The 19878-nt window shown below is 41.6% G+C and overlaps 1 protein-coding gene and 1 long non-coding RNA gene across 22 annotated transcripts in view; one reads left to right on the top strand and one right to left on the bottom strand.

The window, feature by feature from the left end:
• The window catches only part of aga (aspartylglucosaminidase), a 172708-nt gene extending 158338 nt beyond the window's left edge, over positions 1-14370 (bottom strand). For 6 of the 9 annotated variants that reach the window (XM_087131737.1, XM_087131732.1, XM_087131729.1 and 3 more), the window contains exons 1-3: positions 14103-14370; positions 6546-6651; positions 2029-2076 (exon numbers count right to left, since the gene is read on the bottom strand). In XM_087131737.1, the coding sequence (XP_086987863.1) occupies positions 2029-2076; positions 6546-6651; positions 14103-14370 (422 nt within the window). Of the gene's footprint in view, positions 1-2028; positions 2077-6545; positions 6652-13310; positions 13582-13860; positions 13935-14102 lie in introns of those variants that run through there. The other 3 variants (XM_087131735.1, XM_087131731.1, XM_022255241.2) reach the window with 3 other exon arrangements.
• On the top strand, positions 14033-18707 carry LOC147795512 (uncharacterized). 13 transcript variants are annotated; one of them, XR_015423780.1, is made up of 4 exons: positions 14033-14165; positions 15380-15459; positions 15567-16521; positions 17535-18707. It is a non-coding gene; the product is annotated as an uncharacterized LOC147795512 (long non-coding RNA). The 13 variants fall into 13 exon arrangements; XR_015423782.1 differs by having other exon boundaries at positions 14040-14169; XR_015423779.1 differs by lacking the exon at positions 14033-14165 and adding an exon at positions 14190-14344.
• Positions 18708-19878: the final 1171 nt, after the last annotated feature.

Here is a 19878-nt window from a genome sequence, read left to right as displayed (position 1 = left end):
TGACAAGACATGTGTCGTCAGTTACAGTGCCTCAGAACTGCATGGAATCTGACAGCAAAGGTTGCACGCCTGTTCACTTTTAATAAAATCTGTCTTATATAGAATTTTATCAAATGATACTTATCTGTTTGTTACCTCTGATCAGCAGTTTATTTTATGCAAGTTGAGAGAGTTTCCAGGTGAAACCTGAAGGGCTTTTTTTACATCCATGATTCAGATGAATCATTGAAGAAGGTTTGAAAAAAATTATTAATTAATACTAACTTTTAACCCGAAGGGCTTTTTTTACATCCATGATTCAGATGAATCATTGAAGAGGGTTTGAAAAAAATTATTAATTAATACTAACTTGTAATGATATACACCTTTCACCTATACACCTGTATTATGCCAATATACAATTGTACATGCACTCAACGATTCTGCAACGGCTCACTCCCATGCTATAATAAATTCAGAAATATCATTCTGGTCTTCAATGTGTCCTTGTTATGTCTTCCAATAGATTGAAACTGTTTTTCATGCGGTTGAGCGCAGTGAAGGAACATGATTCTGAAAAAAGATCCCCAACTTGAGCAAGCCGATCTCCGCTCAGTGTCACATTCGGGGTAGCAATTGAGCTTGGAAGTGCTGGTGAAACTGAGCAAGCAGCATGACATCCCCACCAGATGCCATATTAATGGGAACACCCATGCTTATATCAGTCATAGCCCCGTTGGAAGGAGACAATGTTAAGCCCAAGGCTACACTAAGATTACAATTGGTTCGAACCAGGCCTAAACAGTCCCGTTGGCAATTCTGCGGTTGGTTGAAAATAGCTCTTGTGCTTGACTCAACATTTGACAAGTTCTTGCCGGTCACTGTCAACCCCCCCAGTAAAACTAGCTGCAGAAAAAGCGATGGCACTGGCCCGGGGAGATGCTGGATGAGCCAGGGTATGCTGTTCCTCGGCCGATGCAGATGGATTCCCCAAAGCGATAGATGGCGGGACGTCGACCTGATCCCTTTGCGCTTGCGCACAGTGTTCCTCGGAACTCCATCAGCCCGTGCAGCCCGTGGTCAGCCAGGTCCCCGGCGACGTCCCCTGGTATATGGTGGAGGAGACCGACCGGTCTGTCGCTGTCGTTGTCTGCTGGGTCGAGGCATCCCAAAAATGATGCTTGTACACCAGAAAAGCAGCAGGAAAAATCTTATGCAGGCCCAAGATTACTTCAGCTTCAAAGCCTGAACAGGGGTTTTCCACCGTACCTGAGCCAAAACGAGACAGGTGGGCAACCAAGTCCATGTAGGCTGCTCTTGTTAATGATTTGTCGGCAAAGGCAGGACAATCATAACCACCCTTCGACAGGAAGGTCACCTAAAGATATCCTGAAGAAGCTCCGCAAAGATATACAAATATATTCACAAAAGGAGACGTCTCAAAGGAAAAAAACAGGAAAATTGGACTCGTTGTGGAGAGAGTTTTATGTTGAGATGCAGCGGCTTTGGAACTCTATGCCAAAGTGGTCTTGTGCGCATTGTTAAATTATGACATTGTATAATTTTTCCAAATATGCTCTTGCATATTTTACTACTATAGCCTTGAAACTCGGCTATAAGCCAGCAATCTTTTACGTCGGTGACCACGTGTACACACTTCCCACAACATGTTTACTCTACCATGGCAACAACAGCTGCTAAGTAAGCGCTTGACAACAAAAACAGCGTCTGCTAAGAATAATGCATTTTATCTATAAGTCATAAAATAGAATATAAAAATTTCAACATAAGGCTAACGGCTAGATGAGCACCCCTATGGATGGCTGGACGGACTCCCCAACGGACAGAAATTGGTATTACGTGCATGTAGGTTCACAGTTGCTTCCCAAGTCACCAAAAAAAAAATGCTCATATGGGGATCCCTTGCTTTACAGTTTACCTGACTAAAGCACATGTAGATCTCAAGCAGATCAAAGTCTGTGATGTTGTACACCTAAATATTCATTATGAAATTTAAAGACATTGTCACAGCCAGATGTTTTAACTTACCCATCCATGATCATTGCATCAAGGGTTGTCTCACCAGTTTCATCTGGGCTGTAAACAGAAAATACAATAGGATGTATTTATTTTATTCACTAATGAACAGCAGCATCTGCTACTGAAATACTGGTAAGGGGGCTTACCAGTATGGCCTGACCGTTCTTCCTGGGGGAAGTCCACTGGAGTCCGGCAACTTTTTTTAACAAAAGAGCACTTGACACTGACAACAGTACGTAACAAGAGCGGTGTATGTTAATCTGCAAACATGCATGTTTCAAGACACCGTGTAATGGAACTGCTCTCCTTTTTCTTTCCTATTTTGGCTAACTTTTTACAAGAAGAGTCTGTTTATTTTGGAAGAATGTTTCTAGTATGACAGAGACTAAGTGTAAATATGATTGTTAATATAAGAAGTGAAAGAAAGAAATGACAAGTCGTCGAGAGAAGAAGAAAAGTGAGAAAATTTGTCGTGTTTTTCTTGTGTCTATTTATAATTCTGGGGAAGATTATTTGGGGAAGACAATTTCATGGGATGGTTCCAAGTTTACTTAGAAGGGGCTGTTTTATCACCACATTAAGGAAGAGGATGAAATTGAATTAGATGAAATAAAAACTGGTGAAGCACACTCTACGTACAAGTTGGGGCTGGGCATTGATGCTGGGCATGCATGGACTTCTGGGGAGCGGGCACAAGAGCCACAGTGCCCACCTGTAGCAAGCATAGACCGTGTGAACTTAGTGGGTGCTGCACGCTCTGCTTTGGCCGAGCGTCATTGGGTAGTTAGTGTTGTCACGTTGGCAAGGCAAGTGATGGGTATCTGGTATTATGTTGGATGGGATCCAGATACCCCAGCATGAATCATGACCACACAGAGCCGGGGTGCGTGCAGTGTGACCCATCAAACTTGGCAGATAAGGTCTGGTGGCCAAGGTAGGTGTGTGCAGTGCCGTTAGCAAAATTGGGTAATTAATCCCGGCTAGCAGGCCGCATGTGGAGCAGACTTGGACACATGTCAAGTTCTAGCTGAAGACTAGAATATTTCCACGCATGAACAATCAAGCGGGAGTTTGGAAAAATTGGCCCAAAATATTTCAGTCAGGCCATGTCGTTTGACCCCTTCACACTGAGAACGTCGATGGCCACGGCTTTGCATACTAGGCATACCGCAGCCCAGCAGTCACGGTCAAAAGAATCACGGCGTTAAGGGGTTAACCCCTTCATACCGGAAGCCGGCCACAGCTGCGGCTTTGTGTGAGGATTAGTGCATACCAGACATGCATTCTATTCACCGTGCAGCTGCTGGTTCAATGGGGCCACCTGCTGAACAAAGCTTTGCATACTGGGCATATCACAGCTCAGCAGTCAAGGTCAAAAGAATCCCGGCGTGAAGGGGTTAAACAAGCCTTGACTGATGTCCTCCTCTGGCAAAGTGGCTGACAGCAGGCCGAGAACCTGAATCATGTCTCGCCGCAAAGGATGGAAATGGCAATCAGAGTGAGGGGGCTGATGGAATCAACTTTGTTCCCCTCGGAAGACAATGCTGGTTGCCGGTCAAGGACACAGCAGTGCTTCGTTCCAAACCATGTGCAATCACTGATGGACTGGAAGGCCAACATTCAAGCCACAGAGGTATTTTTGTGGTGGTTGAGGAATTCGATGAAGACGAGCGCTTGTACCAGGGGTGTGATTTGGGGAAAATAAAAAATCCACAAAACATTTGTGGGAGGGTTTTGCAAGTCGCGTTGGCCATAGCTTCCCTACAATTCGCGGCATATCTATTTGATTATAGGAGGAGATTCAGGTTCTACATGTAAGCCACTACAAGAGCTGTTCTTACTTTGAGGGATACAATTATAACATTTACTGCAACAAAACCCTTGTCCACATTCACTTCAATTGCAATTATACATGTAAGCTATAATTGGAGACAATCTAAGACCTAGGAGTGTAAAACACACACACGTGCAGTTAATCAATGATCCACAAAATTCTATCACAATTTATTGAAACTGCTCATACAGATGAGTACTGCATCACTTGTGACACCAGGACATACAGTTTTTGTGTTACAATACCCTGGTTTGTCAATTTTCACTAGAAAGTCACAATAATATATCGATTTCCCCTTGATTAATTCTCTGTCCACCTTGGTTTCCAGCCAGGAACATTTCCAAGAATTCTTTAATACTTTGCCTATATTCAGATCCCCTTCCATACCTACTTCCTTGTAAGAAATTGTTGATGGACGTCGACAACATCAGACTACCATGAGAACGAAACAAAACGCAAGTACCGTGCATACACACACACCGAATGTACAGTACGTACATATACAGTATATGTACATACACACAATGATCATACCGCTGGCCTGGGTTCCTATGTTTTAACAATGATACACCCTCAGTTCAATGTACTATTACCTATGTATCTGGTGCATTTCCAGGGGGAGTAACAATGCAAAAGTGCATGCTATGGCACCTAAACTTGTGTAAGTCTTTCGCTTAGTTTCGCACCAAATATTGTAGTCTTTGCATTACATATTGAAAGCATTGACAATACGGAAATCCAAATAATCTCACAGAAATTCTAGAAATCTGGACAAATCACACCCCTCTTGTACTTGCCTTTCCCGATGGCAACCCAGCAGCAGAGGTAGCCAATGGGGCTGTGGGAGGCAGAACACCCAGGGTGCGTTCCTGGTCGAGGTCAATGGGAACTGCAAAATTCCAGGTAGAGAGACTAGTAGAAAACAGGCCGGTCAATGTCCCGATGAAAACCCAAGCCAAGGATGGGCTGCAGTGGCTTGAAGCCTGGGCAGTGAGCAGCCCAGCAGACAAGGTGGAAGATGGGGCCGCTAGAGGCAGAAAGCCCACGGTGTGTTCCTGTGTGACCCTGGTGATGCCAATTTAATAGCCCGAGCAGCGATGGCTTGAAGCCCTAGTGGCGGGTGGCCTGGCTGAGGAGGTGGCAGACAGGGCTGCGGAACACTCGGGGAGCATTCCCGGTCAAGGTCAATAGGAACTGCAGAATTCCAAACAGACCAGGAGAAAAGAGGTCCGATGACCCGGTTATGCCCTGTCAATAGCCATACATGTAGCTGCGGATTGGCTAAGGCAGCTTGAAGCCCCAGCAGCAATGGGTGCCAGGGTGTCATGACTCGACGGTGCACCAGGCGAGCGGGCCCCAGCACTCGTGGGAAGTCCTGCCCACTGACTTCGGAATCTGGGTGAGAGGAAGTATGCACTGGGGGGGGGGGCAGCCGGATCGGAGAAGTGGTGATCTAGGCTGTCAGCGTCGCCGGGAAACGCTGGCTAGAACACGGCATGGATTCCTCTGGGTCACATCAGGTGAAAGGCATGGCGAACTTTAAGATGATGGTAGGACGGGTCCGGGAGACATCTGTTGGGGTACTCTCTGAGGAGTCCCGGCTGGCTCACCAGGCCAGCAATTGACCAAGGAGACAGGGTCAATACCAGATTCTGGCATTGTCCATGTTAGGATCTTCCACAATCGATCAAGAAGCTTCCCCATCAGCTCTGTGGGGCCGAACGAACAAGGGGCCTGGCCAGATCCTGGCTGGAAGCCCCTGGATGACAGCTAGGCCTTTTCCTCATCCCAGTAGCTGGAGAAGGGGAGTATGACAGATCCTGACAGTGACCCCCTGAATTCAACCGGCTAAGGCCTATAATACACTGGTAGGGTAGACACGGTGCAGCTGAAACGAACCTCGTAGTACTGACGGCAAACACCTTCAGGGTGCAGAAAGAACACTAAAATATACACGAAAAGAACACTCTTACCAATAAATGGATGAAATCTGGGTCATAGTTTATTTACAAAGGAAGGAGAGATGATCAAATTGACACAGAACCGTGTAGCAAAAACGGAAGCTTGATAAATCGGAGATGACTTGAAAGACACGTGCATTACAGCGCTGAGAAAAGGACGATCATAGCAGCGAGGCCGAGGTGGGAGGTCAGGGTGCACAACAGGTGATCATATCTTTTCAGCTAATAAAAATAGGCGCATGGGAAATTTGCACATGTAGTGACGGTTTGGGTAGGTAGAGCACCGTAGAGCTAGCATGTTTATGGATACATACTTTGTATGTACATGTATCTTCTTGTAATTGGTTATTGGTGGATAAAATCCTTTGCAACATGGCATGGTTTCTATTTTGTGTAAATACCCGTTCAGAAGTGTCTGCTTGCAGGTGTGGTAGCATCTTCATTTGAAGTCACATGTTTTTAGTTGATTCGGTCGTGTCATTATTTCCACTGCTTCTGAGGCAAAATTTAGGAAAGGTTGGTTGGTGATCAAATATGAAAAGACACAATTCCATCAGAGTTGCAAGCCTTTAATGTGTAGTTACCTGCAACAGAGTCTGGTTTTTGAGTCACAGGCAGGCATGTTTCTTTGTCAAAGTAAAAAAATAATTTTTTGGCTTGGTACCATATTTTTGAATTTAACATCCATCTTGGCATAAAATTTATGATTGGATAAAAAAGTAATAGCTCACTGGTTTCCAAAGCCAACACTGCCGTCACACTGTTCTTGCTCACAGGTAGAGCATCCTAACTCCACTGCATCCAGGGAGGACCCTCCAGATGTGATACTACTCCAGCCTATTAAAATATTGGAAAGTAATTAATAGTATATTGTGTATCTATGTACATGAAATTGTTTAAACAGTTCTTGGTAGTTTTCAAGTTACATTAGCTTTAAAGCAACATCTTTCAAGTTTTTTAGGAAATTGAAGCCATAGGATTTTTCACAAGGCAAAATCTGTAATTGTCAAAGATACCAATATGCGACTACCACCAATTTTACAAAAGTTTATGCAACAGCCTACTTTCACTTATGCAATACTTTATTGTGTCCATTCTGCAAGAAATTAAGAGCAATTTCGGGAAAAGTATGCGCAGTGTAAGTCAGCAACTTGCACAACAATTTATGACATAACTTACGCAGGCATTTTAGGTGGCATAAGTTGCAAAAATGACTGATTCGACTAACTCAATTGTTTAAAGCTCATCTTTACTGTACTTGACAATGTTTAAACAAGAACGCACAAATTACACATGAACAGCACATGCCCTTAGCTTTCGGCAGTACTCTGCTCAACCTTGTCCCCAGTGCTTACTTTATCTCATGCTGGTTCCCATTCCCTACAAGGCCCTTTGCACACTTTGCTATGTACCCACAGAGGGTAATTTGGTGTTGTTGAGGGCGCTTCACCATGAGCTGACGTGTTAAAGGTGCTCTGGAAAAATCAACAAAATTTCTGAAATAAAGCTCCGTCATCAACCACCCTTGTAAGTTTCATATCATATAGCCATCATATTCCTGACCTACTCAAGTTTAATCCCAGCATCATGCCTCCAAAAAAGGATAAAAAAGGAACAGTAACAACAAAATCATCCCTCAAGCCAATCTTGTCATGTGACCAACCCCATTTGCCTGATGCGTCATCGGACAATGCCATTGACAGCCTACGACGGGAAATTAAATCGATGGCAGCAGACCTGCATGGCAAATTGGACAAGGTGATCCTTAACTAAGAATCTCTCCTGACAAGGATCTATGGACTAGAAACAAAACAAGAGATGGAGGAAGCATTCCATTTCTCGTCTAAAACCATCGACGAAAACTTAAAGAAGTACAGAAGATAATGTCAGATGGTGTCACAGAGCTCAAGACACAAGTAAGTACATCTGTCAGTAGGATCAAGCAACTGGAGGAAGCTACCCTCCATTTAGAAAGGCATTCCTGCAGCTTCAATCTCAGATTTGGGGGAATACCAGAGAACCCAACAGAACCCACCACGTACCCATATGATACGGTCAAGAAAATCCTGGCTGAGAAATTGAACATGCCAGATATTGCGATCAAGGCAGCACACCGTACTGGTTGAGTGCCCAAGTCGCCAACAGACTAGCCTCGTCACATCATTGCTAGATTCCTCTACAGATATGAACGTCAGCATGTGCTGACAGAATCTAAGACCAAGCTTAGAGGGATTTTCATCCTCTAAGACTTGCCAGCGGCTGATGTGATCAAGAAGAGAGGCCTCCGGGACGTGATGAAGAATGCGTACGACACTGGCCAGCACGTCTCGTTCAGAAACAGTCAACTCTATATCCAGGGAAGGAGATACACAGGTACAGGTCACTAATCAAACCCAAACCCAAATACCTTCCGCCATCTCTCATTTAATATAACATATATTGGTTTCAGTTTTTAAAGTTTGATTATTCAGATCCACGATTACATGATCTTAAAGTATCTACTTTGATTTTTTGGTCGTTCTTGTACAGTACATATATATTTGTGTTGTACATGTAGTCTTTTGTTGTTTTGTTTTGTTTTTTTATTCTAATGTTTTTAAGCTCCATGTACTTGAATCCCTGGGTTTGTGTGCAATCACCTTGGCTACGTAAACTAAATTCCACACCCTGCAAAATTACCATAGCCTTTTACTACTTATTGTGGTGCCTGCCACAGCTATACAATGGACTGCATAACATGCAACCATGGTACACGTAACTGATCAATGCAGCGTGTGCTGCAAATCAATTGATAAGTCTGATTGGCACCATTATTGTGGAACATGTAAAAACTGCTTTCCTGACATATTACCATTTAACCATCTTTCACCTCAAGACTTTGATCTATTAATTTTTGAATTTAAAACTAATACTAAAGCGGATAGAGACCGTCTAAAAAATCTAAAATTTAACCCATTTACGTCCAACGAAGAAGTTGCTGGCAATATTGATCTTGATCCTGACATAAATTACTGTGCTACCAAATACAGCATCTCGGACTATCTTTTGCCGGACCAATTTGTCAAAATATGCAATTTAATTAGTAGTAAAAAAACACTTTTTCGTGTTTTCACCAAAATACTCTAAGCCTAAGCAAAAACATTGATAAAATAACTGATTTTATAAGCATACTTAACTTTCAATTCAAAGTGATTGGTTTCAGTGAAACTTGGTTAACTAATTATAGTTCATGTACATAAAAGATTATTCATGTGTAAAGGAAAACCGGCAAAACAGGTCAGGTGGTAGTGTTACACTATATGTGCATAATTCCATCAATTTTTCTCGCCGTAATGACTTATCATTGAATTGCGCTGAATCTGAGTCATTGTTTCTTGAAATACCTTCTAATGAAAGTAAAACCATTACTGTTGGAATAATTTATAAACCGCCTTAATCTAAAATCAATGAATATATTGATCACCTTGACCCCATCTAAGCCAACATACATGTAAACCAGGAAAACAAAATTGCCTTCATTATGGGCGATTTTACTATTGACTTATTAAATTATAAAGATTATAATCCAACTCGGAATTTCATTAACTCTATTTTTAGCCACTCTTATTTACCACTGATAGACAGACCAACTCGCATAACGCCTACAACTGCTACTTTAATGGACAATATTATATCCAATAGTATTGGGTTTATCCGAGGGTTTACTCAGAGCAGTATTCTGTACAGTGATAATTCAGACCATTTACCGATCTATCAGATATCTTCTCTTTATACCGGTACTAACAAATGCAATAATAACATGCATTCATATAGACATAATACAGCTGATAAACTGGAAAGATTTAGAATCAAGTTGAATAATGCAAACTGGAACATTGCATGAACGCATGATCCTAATCTTGCCTTTTAATAATTTTCACTTTGAATTTTTAAAAATATTTTAGAATAGCTTTCCACTGAAGAAAACGAATAAAATATTCGATGGAGTCTTGAATTCAATTAATCACAAAAATAAACTCTACGAACAATATCTGAAAAATCCATCAAATAACAAGTGTATCAAATACAAGACATTTTGCAACAAATTAAATGATATTATTAAGATTATTAAATCAAAGTTTTATCAAGATAATTTGAAAAAGCAAAAATTAATGCTAGAAGAACATGGGGCATAATTAACTCCTTATTGAATAAAAACAACCAGAAGAAATATCCTTCGGGGTTCAATTTAGATGGAAACCTTTCAAATGAGCCTTGGGAAATTTCAAATGCATTTAATTACTACTTCATGCAAATAGGTCCTTCTCTCAGCCGAAATATTCCACAAGCTAAAGTCAGTTATGAGAAATACTTGACTGACCCTAATCTTTTTTAACCCGACAACCAAAACAGAGATTCACGAAACAGTCTTAAAATTTCAAAGCAACAAGTCTCCGGACTTGGATGGAGTCAAACCAGGGCTGCAAAAATCCATCGTAACTACCATTAAGTTACATTTTTAACTTGTCTCTATCCAAGGGAATTTTTCCAGATAGATTAAAAATTGCTAAAGTTACCCCTATATTTAAAAAAAACAACCCCACCGAGCTTGGTAATTATAGACCAATTTCTGTGCTATCCTGTTTCCTGTTTTCCAAAATTTTTGAAAAACTTGTTTACAATAGGACAGTGAAATTTCAAGACAAATATAACCTTATTTCTGATCATCAATATGGTTTTCGACCAGGTTTCTCCACTTCAAAGGCACTTACGACTTAGCAGACAAAGTTGTCAAAACCTTTGAGGAGAATGCTTTTTCAATTGGAATTTTCTTAGATTTATCAAAAGCATTTGATACTATCAATCACGTCTTGACAGAGAGAAATTTTTAACACCCCCCACCAAACAAAACTTTCCAATGCTGTGGCCAAGTCAATGCGCTGTGCACACGACAACTCATTCAGTGTACTTTATTAAATTTGTGCATTGTTTTAGTTGCCAGTCCAGAATCCCTCCGTTGATCATCATTATTTTATTCTGCCACAGCGAACTGGAACCTGGGTACCCCCTTTGACCCCGGTACCCTGGCACACCTTGGTAACACACGGAATACTTCTTAAAAAAATTAAATTATTATGGCATTCTGGAGGTTGCCCTTCAGTGGTTTGTGAGTTATTTAAATAATCGTAAACAATGTACTAAATTCAACAATTGCCTGACTAGTTTGAAACCCATCTCATGCGGAGTACCCCAGGGCTCTCTACTGGGGCCTTTGCTCTTTTTAATTTATATTAATGATATCTCAAAAACATCAGACCTGTTATCTTTTATATTATATGGCAAAGACACCAGTTTATTTTATTGAAACAAGGATATTAACTCTCTATATAATATTGTTAATACCGAATTGGTCAGTATATGTGATTGGTTAAAAGCAAATCGTTTATCTCTTCATTTATCTAAATGTTATTATGTAATTTTCAGTAAGAGGAAAAAGAAGAATGGACACAACTTCAATATTTTATTGGACAACACAATTGTAAAGAACGGAGAGAAGTTTAGGTTTTTAGGTGTCATCATCGATGACAAATTAACTTGGAAATTTCATATTAATGAGATTGCAAGTAAAGTTTCCAAGAGCATCGGAGTAATTAATAGATTAAAACATACTGTTCCATTTCAGGTATTAATTAATAATTACAGTTCATTGATACTTCCTTATTCTTCTTATTGTAATATTGTCTGGGGGAGTACATTCCCTACAAATCTATCTAAACTAATAAATCTGCAGAAAAAGTTGTTCGAATTATCACAAATTCGCCTTATAGGGCCCAAAGTCAACCCCTGTTACCTGAGCTCAAATACTTAAGTATTACAAACTTAAACAAATATCAACAAGCGTTATTTATGTATAAGTTTAAAAATAATTTGATGCCTGTAACAGATCCAAACATGTTTGTATTTAACTGTGGCTTGCATAAATACAGCACTCAACCAAGCTTCATTTTCAGATACCGCAACACAGAACTTCTGCCTATCAATTTAACATTAAATACTCTGGTCCCAAACTTTGGAATACTCTACAATCCTCAGTAAGATTTTCAAGATCATAAACCATCTTTAAGCGGCAACTTAAGATCTTCTCATGTAAAGCAACATAATTTTCAATGTCACAATGACTACTTCTGATCATATTCGTAGCCATGAAAGTTAACTTAACCTTTTTTTTTCATAGTCCATCCTCAACAATCATTCTATAATTGCTTAGAGCTACAATTATTTGTTGTTTCTTATAGTAATATGTATGTATGTTTTGTTTAAGGGCATGCCTGACACAAGCTTTGCTTTTAAGGTGTTGCCACCTCTCCTGGCATATACATTAATATTTCTGCCACCAGAGGAAATAAATGTGTGTGTGATTGATTGAAAAAAAAAGGGGGGTAATTTGGCAAAGAGAAAACATTGCGATTGGAATGAAGACCAGTAAATATTTCCAGCTTGGCTATCAAAGAGCTGGGGGAGGAAGTTCCTCGTCTACAACCAATCAGGGATTGCCCTTCTAATGGAACTCCCTTTCAAACAACAAATCAGTAACGTACTACCAAACACTAGCATGGGCACTGGTGCCATGTTCATTTTCAGTGCATGCATGTGGTCATGACTATCAATTTCCAGATAGTCGACTAGTCGTGATACAGCGATTAGTTCCACTGTGCCCCGACTAGTGGCTGGAACTCATACGTAGCACATAGCCTGCACATAGGGTGCACTTGTGAATCACTTTCCACCTCCGACAAAATGGCCGAGAAAATGTCAAAAGGGCCTATTAAATGATTAAGAAGTATACCTACCGGTACAATTTCAGCTCATACAATCCAGTGGATGTCTGACTTTCCTCTATGGTCAGACTATGCCCCGGACACCCCGGATAAACGTGTTCAAAAGAAATCACTATCAATCGGGACAGGGCCCAGTATATGACGAACGAGTATATTCTCAAGGTTGGGAGGTACACTTCACAAATAGTGAAGCGTGCAATGTAGGTCTAAAGGGAAAATCTGAATTGACTCAAACTCTTAACATTTACATCAAATGTGCCTGAAATTTCACTATTTATACGCTATGAACATTTTCACACTGTAGTGAAAAGGTTTTAGGAATTTCTATCACGTTGCTGCCAAAACAGAAGGAAAACATACAATCCCAATACAAAGTGAATGGAGAGTTGCCCCTTTGACCAGACATGAGTGCATTAAATCATGGAACAACTTGAGCGAGAATGTCAGACCCCGTTTACTTTACGGATGTAAAGTTAAGCCATTATTATTATCTATTCATGCTAATCTTTTTCATCACATACAAGATTGGCATTGGAAAGGCAAAAGCGATAACAATCAGTGAATCACTGTGGCCAAAGACACTGCCACTCCAAATTAAGTTGTATAGGCCCTATAGAGTAAATAAATTTTAATTTAGGCCTAATTAATTTTTTTCTAGCTAACGGCTGTTTGCCTTACCAGCAGAAGTAGCATTCGTGAACGGCCAAGTATTTACAACTAATGGTAAATACTGAAAGTCACCCCTTTGAGTGTTGGTCATTGCCCCCTGAGCAGTCTTACTCTTAGTTAAACACACGATGAAAAGCAGCAGGTTCACCACGTACGTTAACACAACCATGATGTGCGAGCTGCAGCAGCCGACGGGTGAAATATCAATGCAATCAGTTAGTTCTTTACCCTTACACGTTAGCTCCTTATACGCACGTGAAGCCCAACCGTGGCGTGTATGTATTGCGCATGTCCAATGTAATATTAGACTCGTCTAGCAGCCGTTCATCGGTAATACAAATACATCAATAGTAAAAACACCACCAGCTTCTGCGAACAGAGCCTGGAAGTTGACCCCTGATGGCGCGTTTCCGGACCCGTGGATAGGAAAAATAGCGTGCAAAGATTATAGAAATTTGTAATATTTGTTCGTTCAGTTTCTTCTTTAAATATCTAGCTTGGAAAAAGGGCTATGAAAAATATTTGCTAGTATATCAACTTATAGAAACTGAAAAATTACCTGACCTAAAAGAGAAATATCCTGCCCAAAATTGACCCATCACTTCTGAAAATCTAAAATACATGAAGAACAGTGCAATACAGCACCCTCGTACGCAGATGAATATTTACGGTTTGAGATTTTATGGCATTCTGTGTGTAAAACCAAAGTAAAAACAGATCAAAATATTTTGCATATTTTGATAATTAATACGGAAATAAACATAAAGCATTATTCTTCTATTACGAATGATTTTAACTAACGTTTGCTGAAACAAATGCGTGATGTCAATTCAACGGAATCTGGAACCCATCGACTGCATGCAAGTAGGTAAATCTTTGCAAGGTTGTACAATCTCGTTTTCAAGAAAGCACGACGAATGAAAATAAACGTGCATAAACAAGGACCCAGGTGCGATATCACCGGAAGTGAAAGGTCGTTAATAGAATTCGTTTTTACCCATCTCCAGGTGACTTCTCCAAAAAAATACTTGATGAAGACAACGGTAAAATTCCAACATGAGTGTTTCATGGGGTGGTTTCAGTCAGGAATTATTTTTCCAAAAATTATCGATCGTGATAGGACGGCCCAATGTAAAATCCTCATAGGCGGAACGCGCAAGGGTTCCGGAAGCTCGCTGCGTGACCTTTCACTTTCAGGCTCTACTGCGGTAACCAAGCGGTTACGGCGCGCTAGTGGTTTGTGATCTGTGGGTTGTGGGCTCGAATCCTGTGTGGAAATGGTGGAAATTGTGTCCATATGTGTGCATGGGTCCGTGTACATACCGTCCAATCGTTTTCCAATTCAAAATATTGTTACAAAAAACGAAAAATAAACCCTTTCCAATTTCTTGTTTTGATTTTTCAAAAACCAAAATAGGAATTTCACCCTATTTACCATTGACAGTTTTTGATTCAAAAGATGAACCCAGGAAAACCAAAACTTTTTTCCAGTTACCATGTTTGAAGATTCAAATAGAAGCCAACAATTAAAATTTATTTACCAATTACTCTTTTGACATCTGTAAAGACAGAGAAAAAACAACAAACCTTTTGCTAAATACCATTTTTTGTCTGCAAAATAAAAACAAGACAAAAGAAACCCTTTAACAATGATCGCTTTTGCAATTAGAATAAAACAACAGAAAGCCAAACCTTTACCAAAGACCATTTTTAAGATAAAGAGGTAGAAATGGGAAAAGGAACCCTTTACCTTCATACCAATTAAAACTGTGTCTTAAGTAACAAGAATGAAATAAGCTCTTTAATCTACACCGTTGTGGAATCTTACAAACGAAACTAAACCCTTAATCAAGTACCGTTCTGGGGTCTTTTTGAAGCAAAAAGGAAATATAAACCGTTTACCATATACCGTTGCAAAATCTTTGTGAAGAAAAAAGAAGACATTAAGCCTTTATCGTTGATTGTATCCAAGTTCGGCCGCGCTCGAGTTTCTTTGGGTTTAATCAAGTAAAGGGCATAGTATGGTGTACTATTTACGACAAACATTTCTCTCTCTCTTGCCTCTCTCTGATTTTGAGGTTTTTATTGCAAAAACACCACAATGGAGTAAGCATGTATGTACATGGCTGGACTGCTAGAAAATTGTAAACAAAACATGGTGAGTCTTTTACCTCAGTCACTGCTTGTTCTTTTCTGTCTTCTTTGGGCTATTCTTTTACAGTATTATTCAAATTGTACACAGAAGAGACACATTTTTTTATTCAGTCAGTTAAAAATCTCTCAAGTCTACTTTTGGATCGGTGGCGAATATCCTGTGTGGACTTGACTTAGTTTGGACAGCATGGACGATGTGTGGCTTGTCCAAGGTAAGAAGTTTGAAAACACAGCGCAAAATGGCCGAACTGGATTTATGGTGCAAACGAGTCAAGCTGATAATTGCCAAAAAAAGCAGACTGGAGTCGTGGAAAGGATGCCTTATTTGGCATGGGTGTGTGAGAAGAATTGGAGAGCAGGAGAGGGTGACATATGGAATGATTTCTGTAAAAATGCCCGGCTCGAACAAACGCACTCTGAAGACTGTACACAGGGTGGCTTACATGGTACACACTGGAAATTTAAATCTGCCACGGCAGTGTGATGTAAGTCACCTGTGCCATAATTCATTGTGTGTCTGCTTCGGCCATCTTTCCCTGGAAACAAGAGCACAAAATAATGCCCGAAAAGTGTGCAAAAGACGGCATAGGTGCCAAGGGCACGGTGAGCTCAGGGACTGCATCATTTGAGTTTAAGCCTCTGAAAGGTATTTTTGCCGTTGACATGCCAAAAATTAGTCACTGTTGCAATACCTTACTTTTTTGGAAAACGTTTGCAGTAATTATGTTCACTTTGGATGAGGAGGCAGTCAGTGTTTGTGTCACACTTCAAATCATCATTTGGCTTGGGATCTAGTTGGCCACGTTTGTAAAGTGGCTGCGTGGTATAGTACAGATGGAACCTTTGTGAACGCAATTGAGCCCTGCGTGATCTGTATTGCTGACTTTTTGCACGTTTGGCATGATACTTCTGTTTCTTATCCATTTCAGCGAAGGCTTTTGCAGCTGGCGAGCCACCAGTTATTGGGCAACCTGCAGCTCTACACTTTCGGACTATTGAATTTGCGTGTCCGTTATTGACCAAGTGCACTGCGCTGTGATCCCTACAAGCTCCATTTCTTGAGAAGGTTTGTGTTCCTTTTGGGTTGGTTACAGAAAAGGCGTGATTCATAGATTCAGCTTTCTGAGTACTGGTACCATATTTAGTTTTGTCCATGGCTTCTTGGCAAAGTCTCTTGCTTAGTACTCTGAGAAGAGTCTGTTCGTCACAAGTTGACAATTTCAGTTTGCCACGGGCATTTACTGGCAGGTATGGAAATTTATATTTACCACCCCTACAAATTGGTGACCACTTTTTGCAAAGGTCGTGATTTCCCATGTAACATTGAGCGATTGCACTTGCTGCATTTGCTGACATGGTTTTCATTTTGGAAGAGTCCCCACCACTGTTTTTGAGTATGGCAGCAGCCTCGGCCTGTGCCCTGTGGCTGACATCATCGGCAAATCGATCCTGCAGCTTTGTCTTTTCCTTTTTAGTTTGGCCTGGAAACATATCTGGACTGAATTTTGCTCGACTTAGGGCTGCACAGAGGGATCGGTTTAAATGAGGGGGGTCTAATAAATGCTCGATTTCCATACCTGCAGTCTTACTTTGCATATGGGAGCTTACACCTTCTGCCAGACAACCATCGGCATCGGTTGTCACTCTATCTACAAAAAGAGGTTCTGTACAGTTTAAAAGTTTTTGTGCACACTGAATGCCGCCTTCACGTTCGTCTCCCATGTTGTAGTTCGCTGGGCGAGTGGCTGTGCATTTCCCGGCATGCTTGTGATCCTCTGCTTTGGAACTGTCACATTTTTTGCATAGTTTGTTCTCATGGTGGTACATGATGACAAATTTGCTGGTTGTGACATTTTCACAGACAACATCTCTTGTCTGCGTTGCTGGGATGAAGGGTGTTTTCTTGCGACAGTTTCAAAGAGGATTGTTATATTGTCTGTCGGTCTCCACTGCAACTGGACTTTCTCGCTCGTAACCCTGCAGTTCATGAATGTCTTTCACGATTGTTCTCTTGTTGCACATGTCTCTTTCATTTTCTGCGGTGATGATTTCACCGCATTTGTTTGATGTGTTTTGCAGGGCACTCACCGAAGGAACAGTCGTGTCCATTGCTGACAAGAGCCTCCTTGCACCAGCTGTTGAAATTCCAGTGTTGTACAGGCCCACCGAGAGCGCCATGTTTGGAGCGGCGGTCCGTCGTCCTCGCCCCCTCTGTGGAATCTCCGTGAACAGTTTTCTCTTCTCGCTGCAAAACCCACACTTCTGGCAGGACATCATCTCGGACACGCCCAAACCTCGACGCTCCTCAGCATCTGGCATCAGCGTGGGGCGGCCATCGCAATCTGGATGCACCTGTTGGTGATCTAGAATAGCCTGGGCACCCAGGTCGACTGCAGAATGGATGTCGACAAACCGGTATGTCGCTCAGACCCCTCCTTCGGACTGATCTGCTGCTCCCTGGCACTTGACTTCTGCATTCGTCTTGTGTTGGAGGTTGTCAAGAGGAGAAGTCTCGGCAGCTTTGGGACGGAGCAGCATGACATCCCTTGTCGGCACAGCATTGGGCGTGGTACAAAAGAACCCCTGTTCATCTCTGGCAACAGCGAGTTTCATCTGCTCTTGTGTTGGCCTTATGTAGACTGTTGGTGAGTCCAGCTTCAGTTGACTGTCTTCCGGCATGCATTTTGCAGGTGACAAGTTATGGCCTTTCTGGAACCAACTTTTCTTCCTTTGGTAAACTGCACGTCCCAAGCGACCCATTTTGCAGAAATAGCTTGCACTGCAAGTTTGAGCAACTTTCTACTCTGTGTGACCATGTGGCACAGTGCATGTACTATTTAATACTCACTGTTGAACCCCAGCATGATGACCAAATCACATGGGAGTTTATTTCTTTTGTTATTTTATGGCAGGTTGGGGGGGGTGGGGGAGAGAGAGAGGGAAAGATTGGTCTCATGAAATCTTTGGGGACAGTAATTAACCAAGCTAGGACAATGGAGACTGCAGAGTGAAAAGGGCTTGGCCAAGGAGCCATTATAGGGGTCGTTTAATAAATCTTCAGCTGGGAGTTGCAGGCAATTAAATGGACAGCCACAAGTGGGAATTAAAACATGTCATCAAAGGCCCATTGTGCACAGTTGTGGATTTTCCAAGAATGTTTAGTTGCTGAAATAAACTTTCACAAATGTCCTGTAATCTTTAATATGTCAACAGTCACCTGTAAAATACAGAGAACCTTGTTCAATTCAACAATGTGTGTTTCAGCTGTGCTGAATATTACTTAGACACCCCCCCCACTTTTTCACCTCCCTCCGCCCCTAAAGTGGAAAAAATCACATCAAAATGACCCCAGATGGACCCAAAAATAACATGCATGTGTAAATGAGCGAAAATTTCTCACAATTAGATGTGGAAAGGACAGAATTGGGTGCCCTCATGATGCCCAAGACATGCACAACAGTCGTGCTTTCCCATTGAAAAAACTGGGAAACACCATAGCCACACCCCTACACCTTAAGCCCTGTGGTTTCTCAGAGGAACAGTACTTTTCAAATTTTTTTGCAGAAAATTACTTCCCAGATAATTCTGCTTCCACTGATTGGACTCTCATGCCAAAATATGAAAGTTGCCTGCTATTAAAGGGTGCACCCTGGTAATTAGGCCCTAAATATGTCCGCCGAGCTCATTAATAAAAGTTATACACTCAAAATATTCTATATTAGAGAGTCCTGAGAGCCATGAAATTGAGGAATTGGAGAAATATGGCACTGAACCCCTGGCCCGGACTCTGGGCGTCAAATTTTGAGTAATTTGGGTGCAGTTGGGTCCGAGAATGGCACTATTTGGCCGTTTTGCAGAGGGATGGTTTTTCAAAATGGCAACTTTTCTGGGCAGGGACATTTTCTTCATTTTAGGGGTGGTGTGCTTCTGGTGAAAATTTCTCAAAAATTCATTGGTCAACCCCCCGAAAATTGAAAGGAAAATGAAAGGGGACATGTCGATCATCGTATTTCTGTGCAGCCTGGACATCTGTGAGAGTTGTGAGTATTTTTAAAATTATTGCAAAGTGTGGGGATTTATCATTGCAGTCTATGGGAATTTATTTGTAGTGGTGCACCCTCCAGGCGACGCAACCAGACGACGCGACGGCACGACGGCTACCTTGCGTCGTATGGTGTACTATTTACGAGACACATTTCTATGGTGTACTATTTACGACACACATTTCTCTCTCTCCTTAGCTCCCTTCAGACGACGCAACTACACGACGCGACGGCACGACGGCTCCCTTGCGTCGTGCCGTCGCCCGTCGCGTCGTGCTGCCTTAGGTCCTTTCCATGTTGCATTTTTTGCCGCCTAAACGTCGCCCCTTTCGTCGCCCGTCGTGTCGTACCGTCATGCGTCGCGTCGTATGTCGTGTCGT

The sequence above is a fragment of the Acanthaster planci genome, unplaced genomic scaffold, assembly GCF_054643075.1.
Source record: "Acanthaster planci isolate LZ-2023a unplaced genomic scaffold, COTS_SCS Contig10, whole genome shotgun sequence".
Lineage (NCBI taxonomy): Eukaryota > Metazoa > Echinodermata > Asteroidea > Valvatida > Acanthasteridae > Acanthaster > Acanthaster planci.
The sequence above is the reverse complement of the archived record's forward strand: the minus strand, read 5'-3'. Positions and strand labels throughout refer to the sequence as shown.